This window comes from Rhipicephalus microplus, chromosome X (assembly GCF_043290135.1).
Source record: "Rhipicephalus microplus isolate Deutch F79 chromosome X, USDA_Rmic, whole genome shotgun sequence".
Taxonomy (NCBI): Eukaryota; Metazoa; Arthropoda; class Arachnida; order Ixodida; family Ixodidae; genus Rhipicephalus; species Rhipicephalus microplus.
The window spans coordinates 135,097,946-135,118,073 of NC_134710.1; the positions used below are offsets into that span (position 1 = coordinate 135,097,946).

At 44.4% G+C, this 20,128-nt stretch overlaps 1 protein-coding gene across 5 annotated transcripts in view; it reads right to left on the reverse strand.

Moving 5' to 3' along the window:
* Positions 1–2,965: 2,965 nt before the first annotated feature.
* Positions 2,966–20,128, reverse strand: part of LOC119176497 (A.superbus venom factor 1) — a 267,863-nt gene continuing 250,700 nt past the window's right edge. For 4 of the 5 annotated variants that reach the window (XM_075877793.1, XM_075877790.1, XM_075877791.1 and 1 more), the window contains 2 exons: positions 11,953–12,100; positions 2,966–3,161 (listed from right to left, as the gene is read on the reverse strand). In XM_075877793.1, the coding sequence (XP_075733908.1) occupies positions 3,035–3,161; positions 11,953–12,100 (275 nt within the window). In that variant the 3' untranslated portion in view covers positions 2,966–3,034. Of the gene's footprint in view, positions 3,162–11,952; positions 12,101–15,156; positions 15,297–20,128 lie in introns of those variants that run through there. The other variant, XM_075877792.1, reaches the window with a different exon arrangement.

Genomic DNA, 20,128 nt, shown 5'->3' on the forward strand with positions numbered 1-20,128 from the left:
GTGTGTGTGTGTGTACGAGGAAACACCACATATAAATTATTTGTCGGAAAGCAAGGCTTGTGATAACCCGCTATAGCGGGTTATAGTATACATATATATTTCCAAGAACGTAGCTAATACACCTCCACACGATTAGGGCAATATTGCTGTGCAGTCTTGTTTTGTCCGTAAGCGTATCACAATTTTCGTAATACCGTACAAACCAGCATGCCCCAACAGCATGGTTAGAGATATTGCTTGTAACGCTTCGTATGAAGACGACTAACTATAGATACGTCGTCAGCGCTCACAATTCGTGAAAGACATACGAGTGCCATGATTTTCTATGTGCTGGCGTAAAGCATTCGTTAGCAAAATATTCAGTAACACGTCATCTTGTACTACTTTTTCTTCGAGAAATAAGCAAAGTGATTAAGTATACATGGCTCTTCACCTAATATACCAAAAATATTTTTAAAAATTCGTCACATTCCACGTACCTTGGAAATCAATGTTATGCGAAGCATCGGTACGAAAGATGACTGTGCAGTAATTTTTTTATTGTGTGAAACGTTAGAAAGTAGCGCTAAAGATATGTACAAATGCACGTACAGACACACATTAAGCAATCGCATATGTTTTGTATAGCTAGTTGTTTACAGTTGCGTAACGATGGCAGCAACAGCATGGATATTTGGAACACCATAAGCGGTAAGCTAATATGAAGCGCTGGTGGTCGCAAGAATAATATAGCCCTATATAGAGACCACTACATATATCAACTTCGGTGGATAGCGCTTAACTACAATTGACTTTAATACACTGTGACCGCTGCATCATATGAGTACATATGTAATGTTATATACTTATAAAGATTATACTTATAAAGTTTGCTCTGGAACCATCATACTCTGTTCGCCAACACTACACCGGCATAGCTTCCTTCTAAAAAACAGTTTCGAGACCTGGCGTAGTTATGTGGCAGAATTGTTGATTGCCTTACATAATGAGGGGGTTTGATTCCTGCTGGGACTCTGACACTTATCCTTCGCACTCGTCGAATCAATTCTGTCGTTGTCAGCTTTTTCTTCAAGGGGCCCTGAAACACTTTTTTGAGTAATCACGGAATTATTTCACTGGAAAAGCGTATTGCCTCACAAACTCAAGCCCCCCAAAATTTTGAGAATCCGTATAGTAGGAGCGATGTTACAAAGATTTGTCACACGCTGCAATCGCATTCTCTCTTCTCTCGTCCTGACAAAAGCGCTGAAAGCTAAAGAAGGAGAGATGGCAGGGGCAAACAAAAAGCTTCACGCTCGCCTCGTGACCTTGAGCACTATTTTTTTTTTCATCTAATGCGCGGCTGTCTCAGTGCGATCGCGTGCGCACGCATGGACAAGTGACAGCCTCTCACGGCGATTTCTGTAACAACCGAGCGCGCCATGTTCAAATCAGCCAATGGCTGATAGATGGGTCATCTACGTTTCACTTTTGGACATATTCCGCGATTTGTCGAGGGAAGAGAAAGCAATTTCTAGTTGACTTTCATAAATTATTAGGAATTCCAGGCCATGTGCTGCGCTATAACCTTTGGCTCATGTGTTGTCGGAAGCCTCTACTAACGATCGGCAGTGCTTACTGATTATGCTAAAAAATCACAGCATATCCACGGAGTGAATGATAATGAGTGGGGTGAAGCGTACGTCAGCCCGTCCGTGCTTCCGTCCTTCCGAGCGACCATCCGTGCGTCTAACCATGCGTCCGTCCATGAATCCGTCCATCCATCCATCCATCCATCCATCCATCCATCCGTCCGTCCGTCGGTCCGTCTGTCTGTCTGTCTGTCTGTCTGTCTGTCTGTCTGTCTGTCTGTCTGTCTGTCTGTTCGTGTGTCCATCCGTCCGTACGCCCACGCATCTATTGATCCGTCCGTCGGTCTGCTAGTCCGTCTGTCCGTCCATCCGTGCGTCCATGTGAACACTCCAAGTACGGCCATCTCCTATTTCGCATCACCTGTGGCAGCTATACCCACTCTAGAGCGGGTATGTGCCACCGGTGGCTACGTACTGCTACATACATACAAGGGATGGACAGACCCACGCCTCAAAGAGCTTCGCCCCTAAAAGTGTTGCCGGGCCCCTTTAAAACTCTCATGTTTAAAATGGCAATGTCGGTTCTCGCTGTTCCTGGGCAGATATAAATGACCTGTGGCACATACCCAACTTTGATATGCGGGTATGTGCCGCAGGTGTCTGGTGTAGATGATCTGACGATGTACGCGACGGGGCTGTGTCATTATTCCTGCCCCGACCATCGAATCATAATCGTCAAGATAACTTACTCTCTCATGCTAATTTTGGTTCATGCCAAGTAAAGTGGGTGAAAAAATAACGGCTGGATTCCTGCTCACGGCTGGCTATTTTTTACCAACTTTTCTTTCTTCTTATTTACATTCCATTGGTTCTAATAACTTTTCGTGTACATTCCTTGGCATTACTGTCTTTAGATCTCATTTAAATATATATATATATATATATATATATATATATATATATATATATAAATGAGATCTAACAGACAGTAATGCCAAGGAATGTACACGAAAAGTTATTAGAACCAATGGAATGTAAATAAGAAGAAAAGTGGGTGAAAAAATAACCAGTTTTGAGCAGGAATAGAACCTACGACCTTCGAATAACGCGTTATTCTAATAACTTTTCCTGTACATTCCTTGGCATTACTGTCTGTTAGATCTCATTAATATTGTGTCAAAACACGGAAAAACGAGCCCTTAGGTATACACCTCTTTCCCTTTTATATATATATATATATATATATATATATATATATATATATATATATATATATATATATATATAATTTGAGTGAGTTGGATGGCGTACGACGCATTGTTTAGCGGCTACTAATGCAACAATGAAAAAGAAATCAGTAGCTCTTATGGCAAAGCCAAACAGACAACATACAATTTCTCTAGAGCACTCAAATTTATAAAGCTGCATGATCAAGGTGCTGTGCATATTACACAGGAGAAGGCTCATAAAAAGGAGCACGCCGGTTTGTCGGAGAACTCGTTGATGAACCAAGACACGAGCCTCCGTCTCTTGCTGCTTTGATGTGTTGCAGGGAAAACCAGGGAACTGCTGTCGATCAAATAAAAGTACCTGACATAAAAATAAAAAAGGAAAGAAAGTAAAACACACGCTCACATGGAGATACTAAACTTTTGTGAAAGTCAAACAGAAACGAGGAAACATCCACAACAAGTGATAACTGATGCTTTGACCATAATTATGCGAATGGTACTATTGTTCTATTGTTTTATATATACGGCACCTCAAGCTCCCTTTGGCGAGTTGCTTAAGATGCGCCCTGTCAGTTTTGTAAATAAATAAATAAATAAACAAATAAATAAATAAATAAATAAATAAATAAATAAATGTTGCAACAGTTACTTTGCTGATATAATTAGTTTGTGTTGTACGCAGCGTTTCTCATCTTCTCATGAACGCCGAATATATTATCACTTGTAAGCAGCGATACAGCATACACATCGGTCCTTGTTATCGCATGGCGATATGTCACTGTCAACACAAAATGAAAATAATTCGCTCGAGCCAGTATCGTGAACTCGTACAAAGTGAATACTACAAACGTTTGATCTTTTTGACTCAACAACGCTTCAAGAGAAGGAAAAAAAAAAGCCTGGGAAAGTAAAATGGGTGCTTTTCGATTCACGTGTTGAAAGAATCGCGGTGACTTCATCGGTGTAAGTGTTGCGCTTGCTAATGCGTTACATGACAGATTCAGTGGGAATTTTTTCTCTGCTTCTGAGTTGCCTGCTGCGTAACTCAACATAGGTGATCCTTGAAAGGGCCCCCAAACCCACCAGAAGCCGAAGTTAAGCTGTGGTGTTGCAATTGTGCACGAATCTAAAATGAACACATAACCGAGAGCATTTTCACGAACGGTGCCTGTTACGCCGGACCCTGAAATTCATCATGGTTGACGCCATTATGCGTTGACCTGTCGGTCACAAAACTTTTTCTTGAAATAAGCGCTTGGACGGAGGCACGGACCCCACATTTTCCTGGAAGGTGCTTATGCACCTGTGATAAGCTGTGGCCGGGCGATCAAGGTGGCCTCATAGAGAAACGGCGTCGCTGGAGAAGTTCGCCTCGAATCAGGGCATGTCTTCACCTGAACGCGGACATGCACTTTTGCAGGGGCTCGAGCGGACTGCCGCCAACTCCATCGAAGCCGACGACCCGCCTCCCCTTGCCCTGTTCGAACTTATCTTTCTCACCCAGAGTTTTCGACATCAGGTCGCCTAAAGCCTGGAACTTGTACGTTGACATTGTGGGGTGCAGTTCTGGCTCCATTAAACATCGATCTCGACAATGCTCATGACCAGGTGTATTGAGTGGATCTCTTCACCCTTCCCGCTGGATGGAGCACTAAGACGCCAAGACACCGAATTGGCGGGAGCTGCTATCATCGCTTCCCGAGTGTCTCGGTATTAGCAGACGCAGGGCTAAAGAAGCAGAAAAATTTGATCTCTCTCGCTTGTGCCTATGTAAATAAATAGACCTATGTTCTCTTGACTCTTGTAAAAGCGCACCTTCCTTTTTGTAGAAGATGGTCAGAAAATGAGGTCCACCAGCTTCACGGTGGACCCGAGTCACAAATGCCGTAATAGAGGAGTAACATGTGACGCGTTCGATGTCACAAAAGAGGCCCTCGCTCGTTTCGCCCTTTTCTTTTTTATGCTCCATTCGTCGGCTTGTCTCTCCTACGGGTCGAGTGCCCCTCCTCACCGTGCGAGGTGGAAGAGCGGCTAGCGCACGTACCCATGAGGGGACACGCTTCTTTCTTGTGCCCGTAATTGCCCTGCTGTGGTAGTCTATTGAGGTATTCAGCTGCTGACCCGCAAGTCCGGGATCGAATCCCGGCTGTGGTGGCTGCATTTCCGATGGAGGCGGAAATGTTGTAGGCCCGTGTACTCAAATTTGGGCGCACGTTAAAGAACCCCAGGTGGTCGAAATTTCCGGAGCCCTCCCCTGCGGCGTCTCTCATAATCATAGCGTGGTTTTGGGACGTTAATCCCCACATATCAGTCAATTGTGTCCGTTATTGCACACCCCGTCTTTCAGATTTAATACTCACCAACTAGCTGAAGTCTGTTAGACAAACAGCTATTGTAGATGACCAGCAGGCGACATACATGTGGCCGTAACAGCGAATGCTCTGAGGGGGAGACGACTGCCGAGAGACACGAACATGAGAAGGGATTGATTCTTGGAATTTGTGGGGCGCCTGCGGCTCGTAGGGCTGCCGAGTGTGACATTGTTGATTGTGACGGTATTCCGTACTTGATGCACGTGTTTACGTGAAATATTAAAAAAATGATATGATCGGAGTTGGTTTAGGGGCCCTTGAAATATGTGCAGAGTTGATCAGCACTGCGCACCAAAATGATTCAGCGCTTTCACAGGTGATATCACGTTTTTTTTCGCTCTTCATGTTGTCCATTTTTACCGCAATAGCAAATGCTGCCCGTCACTACTGGATCATTTCTTTTCATTTATATTTATTGGCTTTTCATTTTTCAACGCCGCGACCGGTAAAAGTGATGTAGATATTTGAATGTCACGGGATTGAACCCAGGCCGCTGCAGCCGCATTTCGATGTACATGTACGTGAGATGTTAAAGGGCGGTGAACTTAGGTTTATGTCCACGTTAAAGAATATGAAGTGGTCAAAATTTTCGGAGCACTGGCCTGCAGCGTCCCTCACAATCATATTGTGGCACGCAAAAGCACGCCAGTTATTAATAATGTCGGGAACACTTTGCGTGGTAACCTGCTTTCCGCTGCACATTGTTAACTGTATTTCTGTATTTTTCATGTCTGAATGCTTTACACATTATAAATTGGAAACGTTTTCGTGTCACATGGCGTAAGGCATCCCAGCGTGTTTCCTCCCTTTGTTGATTTCGAGTATACATTGATTTTTCAAGCAATTGCAAAGGAGGAGAAAAAAGTGAAGGACGAAGAGGAAAGTATAGAAAAAGACTGAGCTCTGGAAATTCAGCCAAAAAGAAAAAAGTTTGGTAACTGAACATAACTAATAATTTAGTTAGTGGGAAGGTAAAAAACAGCTCCAATAACTACAAGCTTACGCGAATAGATTGTTTTTGGTTCAAATTCAAATATATTCTAACGCGCCTTCAATTTTTTTTAAACTCTTGATTCTAGTTTATATGAATCACAATGAACGCAAGTGTTGTGTTAGCATAAATTGTTCTTGTAGATGTAGTATTCAACAGTGTTGTTTACGTGATTTTCGCACTAAGACTCATCCTGCGATTACGGGTTTATCTGTTTCATTGCATATTCAGCTGTGTGTGTAGTTCGGGTAAACATTGAGCTTCAGTTTCATTTAACAGCTGTTGTCAAAGTATCACCTTCAATACTACAGTCCGTGCTATATTTCGACCTACAGTTGCAAAATATGTCGAAGGCACTACAGTTGCTGCGAGATGATCTCAGTTTACATAACTGCGGCATTTTTTGTCCAATAAAAGTAATTCTTTCTTTCCTGATGTTTGACAATATCTGCTTGAAATGAAACCTTGCGGAATTCTAGCGCTGCTTTGAAAATAGTTGGCTTGGTATTCGATAACTATTAGGAAGTCGGGAACGTATTCGATTCGCATTTCATTTTCATTTATTATTAACTATTCGCTGACACCTAACGAGGATTTATTTGAGGAAGCAGTAAGTCTGAAAAAAAATGTTCACATTGATGGTGGGTGGCCGAAATTTTGGTGTGAACCAAGTCAACATTGGTAGTTAGTGAGGTCGTTTTCGAATGCGGGTCCACTCAACATTCCAATAGGGGGAATTCCTTTTGAATGTGGACCAGGTAGGTTTTAATTGACATTGAAACGCGACCTAACTGCTATGTTTCAATTACAACACAGACTTGTCCTTACAGCGTAATGTTTGGTGCGTGTGTATTAGGCATGTGCTGCAAGGCCTGTGTTGTTGGTGGATTGAAGACGTAATGTGTTGGTAAAACGTTCGCATGCCATGACCCTATAGAAATACATGGAATAGTGGCCTGTGAACTTTTAACGCACTCCCTTCTGTACGTTTTTGAGGAATTAATCACACATTCAATAGCATATAGCTGGTCGTTGCACTGGAGCTGAGCCGGCTTGCAGTAAGAAATGGGAGCATGTTCCGATTGCGTGCACATCCATATTGGTCATGGCGGTTCTGTTACGATCGGATATTGTTGCCGCGGTGGTCTAGTGACTAAAGTACTCGGCTGCTGACACGCAGGTCGCGGGTTTGAATCCTGGCTGTGGTGGCTGCATTTCCGATGGAGGCGGAAATGGTGTAGACTCGTGTGCTCACATTTGGGTGCACGTTAAAAAAACCCCAGGTGGTCGAAACTTCCGGAGCCCTCCACTACGGCGTCTCATAATTATTTGGTGGTTTTGGGGCGTTAAACTCCACAAATCAGTATTATTGCGGGACGGTAGTCGTATTGGCCATATCATAGGGAATATATTGATTTTCATTAGTAAAGTAGCCCCAAAACTACGGCCTGAATACCGCATTGCGATGAAAGGGACAGGTGAGGAACACCCATGTTCGTATATTTAGGTGGACGTTAAAGAAACACAGATAGCCTCAATTCATCCAAAGTTAAGGCATGCCTCGTAATCGAATCGGGTTTTTGGCATGCACGACCCACGCAATTATTATTATTATTACGTCATGAATATAAGATAGCGCTCATGGTCCACAGGTGTCTCGATGAGGAGCACTTTGTGGAGCGTGCCTCTATGGCCTGTATGTTGCGTCACTCGGGTGATTTAAACAAGGACACTGACACGTGAATGCTGCATACATTATGCAGATTTTGTATGTGCACTAAAAACTGTTAATTAGTGCACTTGATTGTTGTAAGTCAAATACATTTACCTTAGATTGATAGGGCAAAGAACACTGGTACACAGAGGCAGTTAAAAAAATTCCCAGCTTTGGTCGCTGTTGGGCCGGACGAAAAGAAAAACAAGCTTGTGGTGCTCATGACAAATATTTGGAAAGAAAAATTAGTAGGAGTGTTTCTTTATCAGAGAACGGTGCGGCCACAGTTCTTCAGTGCACAGCCGATGCTCTCTGCCTTAGACGGCTGTCTCAGGCCTTATGAAGCAAGCTTTTTTTTTTCCTCGGACAATAGGCGACCGGTAATATGGGTAGTCGCAGGGACCTGTGGAATACGACAGCTTCTGGTTCGATGCCCCTAACGGGTTAGCAGCAGACACGCCCGAATTTTGTACCGCTCTATTGAAAAAAGCACCTCTCCGTGAAGTGTCAGTGCTTTAGAAGTTGGTTTTTTGTTTCTGCTAACCGTGACTGTGACGATGACAAGCTACGAAAGCCATGAACGGTAAGGAAACTTTTTTATCACACTAAAATGATCTGCAATGCTTTTTTGCTGCTGGGGGGTACTGTCAGTTTGGCTAGCAGATCAGTCAATACAGCAAACAGTTTTCATTGTATAAAACGCTACTGCAGATAAAAAATCACCATTTTAACGATCTCAGGGGATGGGGATGACAGTAGCAGTGTGCTAAGAGTTTCGGAATCGCTGCTTCGGCCGACGTCGTAGGTCGATCGGCATGAAGCGCAGCACTTATTGAGCACGTTGAGATATCTTTTTTTTTGGTTCTAGCCTTCATCGCGTTATAAGAGGCATTTCTTAGTCGAAGCCAGATGCTTATTTTAACGCTGATCTTGATCATTCTGCGCGGCACGGTGGCACATAAACAATACAGTCAGACATAAATGGCGCCGAATGATTGTAACACTGCACTTGTTTAACGCACTTCTTCCTTTGGGTGCCGTCCTGGCGCACAGTTTGACTAAAATAAAAGCAAATGTACTTGTCTAGCGCTTCGTGTAAACTTACTTTTGAGTGAAGCTTTCGCGTTTTTGTCATATATATGGGTGCATTGCCAGCGCTCATCTCGTATGACAGATAGATTTCGCCCGCGTGTTCCCCTATCATCTTTGCTAGGCATGCCTGCGTGACAATTCATTTCTCAATATAATATTCACAGCAAATTCACGCGTAAACTTTTTTAGTGTGTAATACACACGTACCTATAATAAAATGGCTTTTGCACTCTCTGGCTTCAGTGTTTCGTACTCGAAGGCTACCTGTCGCTGTGGCTCTCTTCACAGCCTCGGCCCACCTCAATTTTCTTTCTTTATTCCACGGGAATCGATACCTGCGTTTGTCTTTCACGCTCGAGTTGGAGCAGCCAACGGCCGAACAACCGACCATGGTTTGTCAAGATTAAGATAGACGGGTGACCACGCGCGCGAATCCCGAATAATCTGAGGCTTGCGGTGGAGCGGTTCGCCGTCGTCTACTCTTCTCGAACCGGACGCCGGTAGCAGACGGTGCATCCCACAATCCCTCACTCTTTTACTGGTCACCTATTCTGCATTGGCATGGCAGTCCTTGCCTATGTGCTTCATCGCGATATAGCGCACACCACCACCTTCGAGTTCCTTCGTGCTAATCGCAGGTAACCTTGTGGGTTATTTTTCATCAAGTGAACTCATAATTCAAGTGAAATGAATAAATATGCGTCTTGTTGAGGGCGCACTTTTAGATTTATTTCCATTTCTCGCTTTATTTTTGTCTTCTGTGTTTGTTTCCGGCTATAGTGACACTTAACTGCATCGACGATGCCGCAAATTTTATCGATATGTGACCATGTATGCATATATGTTAGTACAAGGAACCATTCTTCGAAAACTATATCGTCAAAATATATCGTCAGAAATTTTCACACGTTTATATGTAGGAAGATATAAATCTCGCGGTATGTAAAAATGTTGCCTATTCCAAACGCCTAATTATAAAAGAAGACTCTCTATCAATGCGACGGTTATACTGTACCCGAGGGCATATTGAGTTACAAAAAATTAACCCTGCCTTTCGAAGAACAATCACATACTCTCAATAACAAATACAATCAGTCGGTTTTATATTTACGGTAGGTTTTTGTGAAAATTTCACGACCTTTAAGAGCTATCGTCTATAAAAGTAGTATTGTGATTCACTATTTCATATTATGCATAATACCTGGCTTCCGTTTTAGCTACTTCTTTTAAAATGGGTACGAACATTATCGTGCATCTTACCACAACAACAACAAAAAAAAGCTCTAACACCTCTTTCATTCCCCATCTAAATATTTACAAAAAAGGGGGGTGACCCTTAAGCTGGGTCTTTAAAGGGGTACTGACACAAAAACTTTGGCCTGGCGTTTTTCTGCTGCAATGCGTTGCTGGAGGCCTGTTGGTCATGACACGACAGATCGTTTGCTGCAGCACACGACAGATAAATGTTTACAGGCCCCTCACTATCAATGAGTTTCGGTTTCGGTTAGAGAGTTCCAAAAACTGGTTGCAACTTTCGCCACATAGCGTGTGCAGCTATTGATCACGTCAACACATAGAACTGTGACACACTTCCGCAAGGTCTGCATCAAGAATCACTTTCGAATAGAAAACGGGACTGGAATGCCCCCAAACACAAAACTTTCTAAGCGTGTGCCATGGCCCCGCACTCTCAACCAGCCGCCGAGAAATATAAACTTCGGGAACTAACGCGGCAAAAGAAAAATGGCGGCTATGACGTCATCATATCTTGTTATGTTGACCGCAGCGTGGTGACGTGAGGGACGTAGGGGGTCACCTTTGGGTCACCTCCGAGGGTGTCTATAGCGCTATGGTGTCGGTCGCTCACGCAAACTTCAAAACTAACTTAAAATACCTTCCAAGCTATATTCGCTGTTGATATTTTGCAGATGATATACGAATGTTCACTAGAATTGACCCTGCAGGCTATCTCGGCCGCAAAATTTTGTGTCAGTACCCCTTCAAGAATTGAACGCATTAGCTATATTCTGTCCCTAGTGCGCACTGAGTTCAAAATGGCTTATGTCAGTGAAGCTTTCGCACACGGCTGCCTTATGTGTAGTGGGTAGCATGCATGCCTCAAACCACGGGCAATTGTGCGCGTGAGATCTTTTTCAACTTGCTATGCACCCACTACGTGACCTTAAGGAAAAAGCTGCTGCAACGTGCGTGCCTTTTTTAGTGGATGATGCACTTTAAACCACGAATTCATCAAAATGGTATGTTCTAATGTCTGATCGCATCAGCAAGATCAACATTGTAAACCAAACTAAGAGCTCTTTTTTATTTGTCCGGTTCGACTTGGGGTAGAGTCCGTTTCTCTTGCACATCCTTCTCCCTCAAAATTTCATTTGGCTCTGTCCTGTTCATTTTTGTTTTCTAATTGGCAATGCCTGCTATATGTTTATGGCGTGGGCGAGGATTTGTTTTTCCTTACGTCACAATAAAGAAGATGCCTGATCCCAACGTACGCTTGTACCACGCATTATTACAGCGACATTACATGTTGCATTGTTAAGCATGTATACAGGACGCCTGTGTTTGTAAAGCGTGCAAGTTACTTTTGCTGCATTTCCAAGCAGATGAAGTTATTTTCGCTACATTTCTAAGCAGAAACGTGGCTCCTTGGTAGAACACTTGCTTGCCACGCAAAAGACCTCCGTTCAATCCTCATTCAGTCCTAGATTTTAAAACAATTCTTTTATTTGCATCTTTCTCGATTTTTGGCTCACGCACAAAAAGATAATTTTTCGCTCCCACCCAATGACGCCGACACCAGAAATTCCGCGAAACGAGCTCTTCACGCTATTGCATTAGAAGTTTGCAAGCTGCGTCGTAAGACCTGCTTTCAAACACGAATATTACACGAACGCTGAGAACCAAATATTTTGACATACTAGTTCAGAACACTAAAGACACAAAAATTGGCCTTTTGACTCACTGTTTCTGCTTGCATTCATCTTCTTCAATATACCCGGAGTCTTTTCCCATGATGATGAATTCTTTGTCGTCGGCCATATTAAATGTAGCACCACAGTGATCGCGCGCCTTGATACGGCGTGTCTTATTTTCCAAGCAATTCTCGTAACCTAAAAAGAAGAGCAAAACAAAAAACGTGATAGGTTCCACTTTTTAAGCATCGGTACAACACGGAAGTGGAACGTATCCTCGCGGAGACCTTTGAGCACTCATTGTGAATTGTTTCGCCACAAAGGCGAAGAAATGAATGCTGCAGTTACAAATTGCAATGTCACGCGCACAGGTCAGCAAAACGTGTGCAGCTCACTCAGGCTCACTCATGAGTGAGTGAGTGAACCAACTTTATTTTGGATCCGGCATAAAGGGGGAAGCGTTGGGTGAATTAAATGAAGACTTTAGCGTGATCTGACGTCCCGGAGCAGCGACCTACTCGCGTCAAACCCATGGGGGTGCCGCTTTCGGTTGCTGGCGTTCCAGGATGCCAAGCAAGCTCAGAGTTTTGGGTCTGCACCTCGAGGATCTGAACCGCAACAACGTGACGGTACAGAAGCTCCACGCAAAGCTGTCAATGGCCACCCGCTTACTCAAGAAGGTGACCACGCGGTACCAGGCTCACTCATGAAATGTATTATGAGCTTTGGACTTAATCGGACTCAGATTCACAAAATTTTTCTTTAGATAGACTCACTCGGACTCAAACTCACCAAAACATTAGTGACCCGGACTCGCTCAGACTCAGACTCACGGCTCAATCTGAGTCTCAGTGTGTCTGAGTTGGTCAACTCATGAGTTCATCAGCCAAGAATTAGCTTCTTCAATCATGATGCCGATGCTCTTTAACACCGATATCTCACTTAGTCGGTGCTCTTCTTGGTGTCATTTGGCACAGCATCTTCGAAAAAGAGTTCTGAGGGCTTCAAAACCACTGCAGTAATTTTTCTTGAAAGAGATGACATCATGAGATATAATAATGAAGAAATTTCCTGGAAGAGTTGGTGGGGGAGGTAAAGGCACCCCGCTTACGTAATTTACGCATTTAAATAATAGTGTATGAATGACACCGCTTTGAAATACATGTGACTACACGTGAGTATAAATGTGAATCTAGGTTAGGCTGATAAAAGTGCTGAATATCACTTGATAGATAAGTCATCAACAGAAAGTGTAACTCACTCACTCTCACTCAAGAAAAATATCTTGCGCTTTGGACTCATTCGGACTCACACTCATCACATTTTCCCGAGCAGAACTCACTCGGACTCACACTCCCAAAACTTTTCTTCAACCGGGTTCACTTGCACTCATACTCACAAAAATATTACTCGCCCGGACTCACGGCTCGATTTGAGTGTGAGTCCGAGTGAGTTGACTCATGAGTGAGTTTGCCGACCCCTGGTCACACGAAGAACAACAAGCAGCTAAAAAATTGCAGCGCACACCTCAAGCACGGCAAGAGCATACACAGTACGAGCATGGACAAACAACAGCTGTCACAGCTCGGCACTTGAAGCACGCTGCTCAAACAGAAAGAAAGACGTACGAAATGAACGCACAAGTATATACTTGGACGAGCGCGAACAACGTACACAATTTTTACTTCTTCGTATGTGAATAGCGCACTATTGTAAATGCGGCCGTGGCAGTGAGCCAAGTGACGTTTGTGCGCTCTTCAACTACTGTCACTTCAAAGCAAATTTGTGGTGGAATCCCGAGATAAGCACGTGCGAGCGAGCCACCTCGATATGTGGGGTTTAACGTCCCAAAACCACCATATGATTATGAGAGACGCCGTGGTGGAGGGCTCCGAAAATTTTGGCCACCTGGGGTTCTCTAACGTGCATCCAAATCTGAGCACACGGGCCTACAACATTTCCGCCTCCATCGGAAATGGAGCCGCCGCAGCCGGGATTCGATCCCATGACCTGCGGATCAGCAGCCGAGTACCTTAGCTGCTAGACCACCACGGCGGGGCGAGTGAGCCACCTCGCTAGACAACTTTTATAGACCGTTTTTTGCGGCTAGTTTGTCTATGCAAAACTAGATGGCGCCACCGCCCCGAAGCACCATGGCCTTCTCCTCGGTGGCGCGGCTGCGATGTGGCGTGTGACGGACGTTGCCCTGCAGCGTATATGGCGAGAAACAGTGGTAGTAGTGATTCTTGAAGAAGGAAAAAGGCACCTAATTTCTGTCAGCCACAAAGTAACTCGGCGCAGCGCCTTAGAGAAAAAAATAGAAACGGGCAGCGCGTACTATGCGCTGCACCTGCTTTGCTGATGTTCCACCCAGGAGCGGCGACGGCCAATCGGCCGGCCATCGCCGACGGTGACGAAGTGGAAAGGAGAAGGTCATTAGATCAGGTGTTCGAACGTGGCAGCACCCGTTCACCGCTGCGGGGAACCGTCTATACGTACTTTGACCAGGCCATCCCCGGAAACTCTGCGCTAGTTTTGGTTTCAATGAACCCGCATGCTCGTAGCGGTTGCTGGGCATCCTAAGATTCGGTTGAATGAAGTGAGGTTGTTGGGAATGTTCGCATTTATTGACTTCAAGTGTTTACAAATAAAGAAATTCAATACCACTACAAATGACTTTTCTTTTGTTAGTCTTTTTTTCTTTCTTAGTTTGTGAATTTGAAACCAGGCGAAGCGCGGGAAGTGGTTGACGAGTTCGTAGCGCTTGCCTCCGCTCCTTCTCGCGTCTACATTCTCTCACTGAGTGAGATTACAATCGAATCGCGCTCAATTATCTCGCTCAGTTGTCGTGTCAGCTATGCGAAAACAAGTTGTGCATAGCGGACAGCATAGAGTTTAATTAAATAATACCTAGAAAGGAATCTGGCGCTGCGATCGTGTACCTTCATGGGAATTATGGGAAGTACAGGCTTCGCATTGGATAGTGTTAGATAGCGAACTTTTTTCTACAGTTTACGTTTCGTTCTTTGAGCAGCGTGGGTAGTGGGGCACGGGGTAAAAAAGCTGAAGCAGTGCCTTTGTTGTTCAAAGAGGCTGACGACCACCATATCTTCTGATTTGCTGCGACATTGTAGTTTTACGAGTCGAATTTCACAGTTTAAACGAAGCGTCGTCCACTAACCGCTGCACATAGATGCAGCGTCTCATGCCAGCGCAGGATATTGCTTCAAGTTCATGTTTTTTACGAGCACGTATTGCCTAAATTCATTTTAAATCGACTGAAAAACGATGACGAAGTTAAGTAGACGCACCGTCACGTTCCGCTGACTCGACTTCACAACAAAACCAGAAATGCGTTGGGGGCACTCAACTGGTACCGCTGAGACAGACGCACCTAGTGTCGCAGAAGACAAAAACTTAGACCAATATCCAGTTCCGCGAACGCTTTTCAGGTTTTCTATAGTGGCAACGAGTGAGCACAACTATTTTGACCCATTATTTTAGCAGGCATTGATTTAGCATGAGTACATGAGTAAACCCATGCACTTCTTTGCAAGCCTGAGTGGACTAACAGAAGTGCAGTGTCGCTAGATTAATTGGCCAATACGGCAGCCAAGCTGCTGTCGGAAGAATGCGTTTAATGAAAGGCTTGAATTTGTGTTGGCTCGGCTACATAGTTAGCACTTCTTTCACTTTTGGCATGTAGTTCAAATGATGTGCAGTAATTATATAGGCTCCTTCCTGTTCATGAAAATCACGTAGCTGTGGTTTGAAAATTTGTGAGTCTTTACTCCTAATACTGTCTATCGAGTGCATGTGATGGACTAAATGATTCTAAAAAATATTACAAAGAATGTCGATGGAGCCAACTTTTTGGCAAGTAAACTTTTCTTAGTCAAGGCAACATGGTTGCCCTGACGAAGAAAAGTCAACTTGCCGAAACACAGTTATCATGTGACGTTCTTTCTCCGAAAACTTCTGATCGCTTCAAGCCTCTCCATGCGTCCGAACTTTATTCTCGTTTGATACTTAATTTCCGTGAGAAAACCATGTGCCCCGTCCTAACAAACGTGATTGAGTCAAATACGATGGGTCGAACTCGTGATTGTTGATGATCTTTGCCTTGGTACGGATATTTCGGATTTAATGTTTGCTCATTACGTTCATATGTTAGTTGTTAATGAAAGCTGCTTTTATAGATTAACACTTTCACACTAAGTGTATGTCTCTGTATTTCTACAAATTTACAAGAAAAATGTTCATTTTACTTGTGTCGTCTTACTGAGACGACACAAATAGCTTCGTTTTACTGAGAAATTGGTGAACATAACTTGCGTCACTTGACTAGACACGAACAAAATTAGTGAAAATGGTTAACGAAATCCTACGAATGGCCACGCATTGCCCAAGCAGCCAGCAGACCAGATGAAGGCACGAGCGCATTCCGCCTGCATGCGAAGTTGGAAAGGACAGCTTCCGCGGCAACCATCCTGCTCTTGATTTTTCGCCTTTCTCTCTTTTCAATTACCTAACCAGTGACGTCATGAAAGAAATGTTTTTTCGTGATTTATTTCTAGTTGGCATGAAGGAAAAAAAAAAGGAGGGAGCGTGACGTCTCGCGGGCAGCCTTGGCAAGCCGTGCCGTTTTGAAGCCAGCATTGTCGGCCCCACACGTGACCTTTTCCGCGAAATCACGCCAGCAATGAGACTTCCCGATACTTCGGAGTACGGCACCCAGATAGCTTCTAAGACACGCACTGGTTCGGTGCAGACCGGCAAATTCACGTAGGTGGTTCATAGACGGAGCAGCGCTGAGAGTACTGAATTATACCGCAAGCTGTGCCGTTTTGACCACGTGTCGGGCCGACATGGTGCGGTTCACTCGGGTGGGGCAATGCTCCCACTTTTCTTTTTATTCCTCCATGCTAGTTGCGTGCCCGGCAGTCGAATCTGGTAAAAGTGGCGCTGCCACTGCGTTCAGCATGTGAGAGTGCTTACATGGGAAGTATAGGGATATAACTTATTAGAGTGAAACTTTGTGCTAGTGGGTTTAGCATAATGAAGTACCTGCAGCGCGAATTCAAGACGGGGACACTAAAGAGGAGAAACAGACAAGCGCTGACGAGCAACTGAACTTTTATTAACACGAATGAAAGTATATACGAAGAAAGAAAAAAGGAGAATTAAAAAAATAAAAACATGACAAGATTTTTCCTAAGGAATGGTTACATGCGCTCTTCCAAAAAGAAGAAAGAAATATCAGCTAACTTTAAATGCCAGCGAAATACAAAAAAATATCACGTGACAAACCCGCCCACGCGCCCGTGTGCCCGATGATTCTAGTGCTCCCTAACGTTCCACGTACGAACGACCATAGCATTTGCCCGATTGTGCTGGCTCGACAAGGCCGCAACGCCCCACCGCGGTGGTCTAGTGGCTATGGTACTCGGCTGCTTACCCGCAGGTCGCGGGATCAAATCCCGGCTGCGGCGGCTCCATTTCCGATGAAGGCGGAAATGCTGTAGGCCGGTGTGCTCAGATTTGGGTGCACGTTAAAGAACCCCAGGTGGTCGAAATTTCCGGAGCCCTCCACTACAGCGTCTCTCATAATCATAAGGTGGTTTTGGGACGTCGATTGATATGTGTGGTTTAACGTCCCAAAATCACCATATGATTATGAGAGACGCCGTAGTAGAGGGCTCCGGACATTGGTTTTGAAACGTTAAACCCCCCCCCCCCTCCCCCTCATATCGATCAAATCGCCAGGCCGCAGCCATGGTAGTGGCTTTGCGATGAACACGTTTTGCTGTCGGCCACCAAAGCGATCACCGCTGTCAGTGCTTATCGCTGTCATGAACCGGTATGAGGGAAGCGTGTCGTTCATACGCGGGTCGTTCGAAAGCACTCGAATCATCGCGCGTGAGTGAGTTTGTAACGTCGTATTATTGTGATAGCAATTATATGGACACTCTCGGCTAGATTTTGCCGCCGGCGTCGACGTCGGCGTTGATGTCATGCACAGTATATGTATACGCCTCTATATATAGAAAAACGCAAAAAATAAAAAAATCAAGAAAAAAAAACCCACTCCGGTGTGCGGAATCGAACGTGGGAACTCTGCGTCGTTCTCCGGGGTGGCTCAGCGATAACCACTGAGCCACCCCGGAGAACGTTGTTCAGGGTTCAAACGGCAAGATATTTATATCTACCACTTACCGCTGCTGTGTTATCGACATTACTAGAAAAATGGCGCAATGAGCGCACGTAGCCACATCGCGCAGCGATGCCCACTCTAATATCCTACGCGTACTTTGCCCGGCTTAGAGAAGGGGAGCAACGCTCCCTCGCGCACCTTTATCTCGCGGTGGCGACGCGGGCAGGATCGTATGCCTTGGTTGGCCTCGGGCTTTACGTAGAACAATTCTGCTGTAGTTACCAGACGCACAAAGATCACTGTAATCATTGCAGTCACTGTTCGCGAAAAGCGCGGGATTTTTCCCACTCAGCGAAGTAACAAATAAGACGCGTATTCGCATGCATCCGTACCTGTGAGTATGTTTCGTGCGTAGTTTGTGCGCGAAAAACGGGGGCACGTTTTGATCTGCTTTCCATTCTGCGCGTGACCTCTCAAATTGTTGCTATCGCGTTCATTGCTTCGCCTTTGCGGCAAAGCTGTGACGTTTTTTTTGTATTTCGCGGGAATTTGTAATTAGCAGAAAAAAAACTAATACTTAACAGATGTAAAGTTCAAAATTGTCTAGTTGGACGCTTTCCATACCAATCTACAACTTTCTTATTGAATTTTTTATTGATTTTTGTTTCTTCGAAAGTTAGTAAATAAGCGGATATAATTAAAACATATTTTAGAACCCCAAAACTAGTTTGAATAAATACAAGCAACGTTCAGCAACACGCATTTGGTCGCGTCGTGATTGCATGTGTCGGCATATTTTTAAACTCTGTCTAAAGTTAGCTGGGGCACCCTGTATATCGACGCACTGAGGTAATGGAAGAACTACGTATTGCTCGAAGTCTACAGATGAAGATTCAGAGGAGGAGAGATACACTCAAATCGCAACGTTAGACTGGTTTTTGTGATTTTTTGGTAAGGTTGTTTTCAATTTTGAAACTCAGAAGAAACATTGGATCCTTGACTGTGCGACATGGTCACGTATCGATTGAAATCGATGAAAGCGCCATATACACTTTCCTAAATTACGCACATATACTTTAGACGGTGATGTTTTTAAAGAACAAGTTGCCTGCGATCCTCAACTTTTTGAATAAAAAAAAGTTGACATTTGCTTGCGAGTTTTCCCTACAATAATACAAAATAAAAAAAAAATCGGCAGATTCCACGTACCTGGGAATCGACGTGATGTGAAGCAGGCGGAGAGAAGGTGACAGTGTTGCAATTTTTTTACTGAGCGACACGTCATAAAATGATGCTAAATATATGTACAAATCTTGCACGAGCATATAAATGTCGAAGAGTTGCAGATGTTTACATAACCACTTGTTTGCACTTCCGCAACAATGTCAACTGGAACATGCGTATAAGCAGCACCAGAAGCTGATATGAAGCGCTGATGCTCGCGAAGATGCTGGCCCTGGATACCGCTACATAAATAAACTTCAGCGCATAGCACATAACCAAAATTGACGTTAAGCCGACGTGACGGCTGTATCAAAGGAGTACATATGTAATGTTTATAAAATTGTGTAGGCAGCACTGCAACCACTATTAACGTTTCACGAAGATTAGCGTCTACTTGAAAAATAGTTCCGAGACCTGGCGTAGCTATGTGGTAGAATGCTTGACTGGCACAGAACATGCTTTGGTTCAATTCCTGCTGGGACCCTAAGATATATTATTTTTATTCGTCGGGGTGTCAACGCTGCCAATTGGAGGTTTTTCTTAACACTGACATTTATTCTATGCCTTCGTTGGGTCGACTCTACCGATGTCGGGTATTGCTTTACGCTTCCACGTTGTGTGTGCTCGTCATTCCTGGGTAGATACTAAATGTCAATCACCTGTGGCACATAGCCGCACACCAGCGGCACATACCCGCCCGTGGGTATATGCCACCGTCTGACGGGAAGTGTTTGACGACGCACGCGACGGGATCGTGTCATTATTTGTGTCTTGACCAGCGCGTCATATTCGTCAAACCATCTTACCTTCCCATGATAATTTTTGTTCACGCCAAGTTAAGGGGATGA